Source organism: Lolium perenne, chromosome 4 (assembly GCF_019359855.2).
Source record: "Lolium perenne isolate Kyuss_39 chromosome 4, Kyuss_2.0, whole genome shotgun sequence".
Lineage (NCBI taxonomy): Eukaryota > Viridiplantae > Streptophyta > Magnoliopsida > Poales > Poaceae > Lolium > Lolium perenne.
The window spans coordinates 107,503,660-107,507,241 of NC_067247.2; the positions used below are offsets into that span (position 1 = coordinate 107,503,660).

A 3,582-nucleotide genomic window follows, 5' to 3' on the forward strand; every position below is an offset into this window, starting at 1 on the left:
CTGCAAGTCGCCAAAAACCCGACACACAGTGCATCATTGTCTTCATCGCAACCAATACGCTCTTCCATTACTAACCTCCGATTGCAGTCACCATGGCATTCTGCACTTCTGTCAGTTTTGTGGAAATCCACATTAAGAAATGTCCCATGGCACGAACAAGAAGGTGAAACTCCATGCCTCTCCCAAATGATACCACTATGGATGAAGATAAGGGCATGCACGGCTGCATCGATTCCGCTTTACATATCCAGTAGCGCCCTACGCCAAACTGCAGAAATTTCCGAGAGGAAGACCGGAACTCGTTGGTGGAAGGATCGAGGAGGTCGACATGAAGGTGATCGACACCTTGGTGCTTGAAGAACGCCGGCGCCAGACCTCCTTTATTCTTCGATGAAGACAAGCAACGCCCACGCCGTCATCCTCCGCCCAACGGGCCGGACCACCCACCACCATGACTGGGACTACTGCCGTGTGCGTCCCGTGCCGCAGGACTAGCCTAGGAGTTCCTCCGCGTGACATCACACTGACATCGTGATGCAGCAAGCGCAACAACGGCCATGGCATGTCTAGGCCCAGACCTAGATCCGGGTCCTACCCACCACTTCTAGCCGATGCCGTCCTCCGTCGCCGAAGATACTCGTCGAGATCTGCTGGCCGCTGATGTCCCACGCCACCATCGAAGCCCAGGCCTGTGCAGGCTCCGCCGCCGCGCCACCAGGACTACTTTGCCCGGCGAAGATGACGGCAACAGGTTGGGGGGGGGAGGGGGGAGGGCAGGCCGAGGATGGTGGAAGCTAGACTGTTTCACCATGATTTAGACTGCCTAAAATCTCACCCTGCACTTGATTCCACATTGATTTAGACTAGGAAACTTGCCCGTGCGTTGCAACGGGAGCAACACAAATCTATGTGGTGGAGGCACAAAGAGTATGATTATAGAACAAATTAGGTAGCTTTAATAACTCGTAACGGCACACACAACCACTTCCCCTCCCACCTTTTCATGTCAGCAGAAGAGCCATGTTTCAATGCCACCCTAGCCCGTGAAGGCTTTCATCTCGTTTTGGGTCCAGTAGTAGAGCAAGCATAGTAAGGCAGATAAATCTGGGTAATAATCAATATGTGAATCCATAGCGCCGGTTAAATTTTTTGTCTATCAAGAAGATAATTGTCCTGCAACTTGTAGCATGAAATAGTTTGAACTTCTCAATTGAAGCGCGAAAAAAAGTTAAAAAAAACTTATATGCAGCTTCAACCTAAACATCACGCATGATATCATAAATGAGTAAAAAACATACGTGTTGGTGATTGATCATATATTTGTCTTTGCTTTCGTTTAAGATATTGTGTAGACTTGGATCATAACACTTCATAAAATTCAGGTAACAATCCAATTTATCAACATAGATTTAGAAGCTAAAAATATCCAGCATATTTAATCCTTAAGCTTCCTCAAATGTCCATTAGTATATGTATACTTGTGATCACTAAAATAAAGAGTACCAACCAATACGGCAGTTACAAAATTAGAAAAGTAACATAAAACAATATTTTGCTAATAGGAAGTTTATGTGATTAGTACATGCCGTTTCCATATAACATTGCAATAGTCTGGTCTCTTGATAAGGAACAAGATAATACACAATTCAGAAATCAGATCAAAGATAGTCAGTTTGCGCACTATTGTTTCCCAAATTAATAGGCCAATATCAGTCGTTCCAGAAGTCACAATAGCTGCAGTCAGTTTCCTCGGGTTGAGTTGCAATGATAATAAAGCCTTTGGAAGACATGGGCCCCAGCCAAGTGCAAGATCCACATCTGGCTTGCAATGCAACGGCGCATTTGGACGGCGGATCGCATGTTGCGGCATGGTATGCAATCCCACTCCAACTGCCCTCTTTGTGAGCAGGCCCTTGAGACGGCGGATCATCTCGCCCTCGGTTGCGTCCTCTCTAGGGAGGTTTGGCATGCCACGCTCCAGCGCTGCAACTTGTCGCACCTGATGCCCTTGGCCGGTGACATGCTCATCGAGTGGTGGCCCGACTCCAGGCGGCGCGTCCCGCAGCAGCTGAGGAGAGGGTTCGACTCCCTTGTCCTCCTCGTGGTATGGACACTCTGGAAGGAGAGGAACAACCGCGTCTTCGAGCGCTCGGCGGAAACTGCTCGAGGTATCTGCAAGCGCATCACCGAAGAAGTGGAGCTTTGGAAGCTATCGGATGCAGTAGGGCTGGGCAACATTTGGAGATAGGGCTCTACACTCTTTTTCGGGCGCTGTACTCTCTTGGTATGCTCATGGTCGCCCTACCATTCTAGCACGTCTTGTACCCGCATTCCCTCTAGAATGCCGGAACCGCTGTAGTCCGCTTCTTTTTCTTCTAATGCAATGACACGCAAAGCTTTTGCGTGTTCGCAAAAAAAAAAAGCCTTCGGTGCCTCCCTGAGTACCTGTGCACATCGCTCTCCTCAAGTATCTTGGTGACATCCACCGATGTTCCCTATGGTAGTTTCAGCATAACGTGCATCGTTAGCCTACACAGTGTAGCAGTACTTATTAAAATTCACCACTGAAGAAATAAGCCTAGAAAAGGATGGTCTGGAGATTTTCGTCAGACATGCTCCGGAGCTGGCCAGCAGCGAGCCTATTCGACTGTCTAATTGCAGAGATAGATAGGCGACGCCCGGCAAGCTCACGATCCCCTAGCGCCTCCTGCTACCCGCTTCCTTGCTCTGCCTGCTTACAGCTCATTACCACATGCTTCCTCGGTCCTCGCTCAGCCTGCTTGCCGATCCTCAAGGCCGCTGTCTCGAGTAGTTCATCTTGCACCGAGTTGACTCCCGATTGGATAAATTCAGCAGCCGCGTGTGATAAACCAGCGCGAGGAACAACAGAAGAAACAAAAACCTCCGGACGTTGGAGTCCCCTCCTCTGTTCGGAGAAATAGTCCTTAACGGCCATGGTGGTGAGGGTGCTGAAGCATGGATCCAAGTCCCCAGCAAATCAAATCAACATCGCACGGTCAACCTGCAATGCACGTGCAGATCTCGTGAGAGCGGGGGAAGGTGCAATCTCGTACGGCGCGTCGCGATGCTCTTGACGGCGTGGATCGGCTCTCCTCGATTTGAGGCGATGTGGCTTCAACCAAATCTGCTGATTTTGGGAAGAATCGCGTACAGAAATAGGAGTTATACATTGGCAGATCATAGAGCGGGGACCGAGAAAGAAATCAATCGAGTTCGGCAGGTACTCGTATCAATCAATTGGAGTCAGGATGAGAGTTCGGATTCCATATGATTCGAGTGGACGGGGCAAAGCGGTTTTTTTTTTAGGTAACCGGGGAAAGTAGACTGGGTTTTTTTTACATGAAAGCAGACTGGTTTCTTTGGCCTTGGCCCATGGGCCTGACGAGAGTTCAAGCGGGACAGACGACTCACGAAACGTTTTCTTTGACTTAGCGGTGGCATGTGGTGTAATTTCAACGAAAAACTATGGGCAATAAAAAATGGACGAACAAAAAGCCTTATTTTCTTTATTATTAGGTATAGATTGGTCACCTGAAGAGGCACCACCTGCTCGTTCTCTGC

General features: G+C 48.9%; 1 protein-coding gene across 1 annotated transcript; it reads left to right on the forward strand.

The window, feature by feature from the left end:
* The first annotated feature begins 1,858 nt into the window (after positions 1 to 1,858).
* Positions 1,859 to 2,248, forward strand: LOC139839067 (uncharacterized). The gene has a single exon (XM_071829113.1). The coding sequence runs from the start codon at positions 1,859 to 1,861 to the stop codon at positions 2,246 to 2,248; it is 390 nt and encodes a 129-aa protein (XP_071685214.1).
* Positions 2,249 to 3,582: the final 1,334 nt, after the last annotated feature.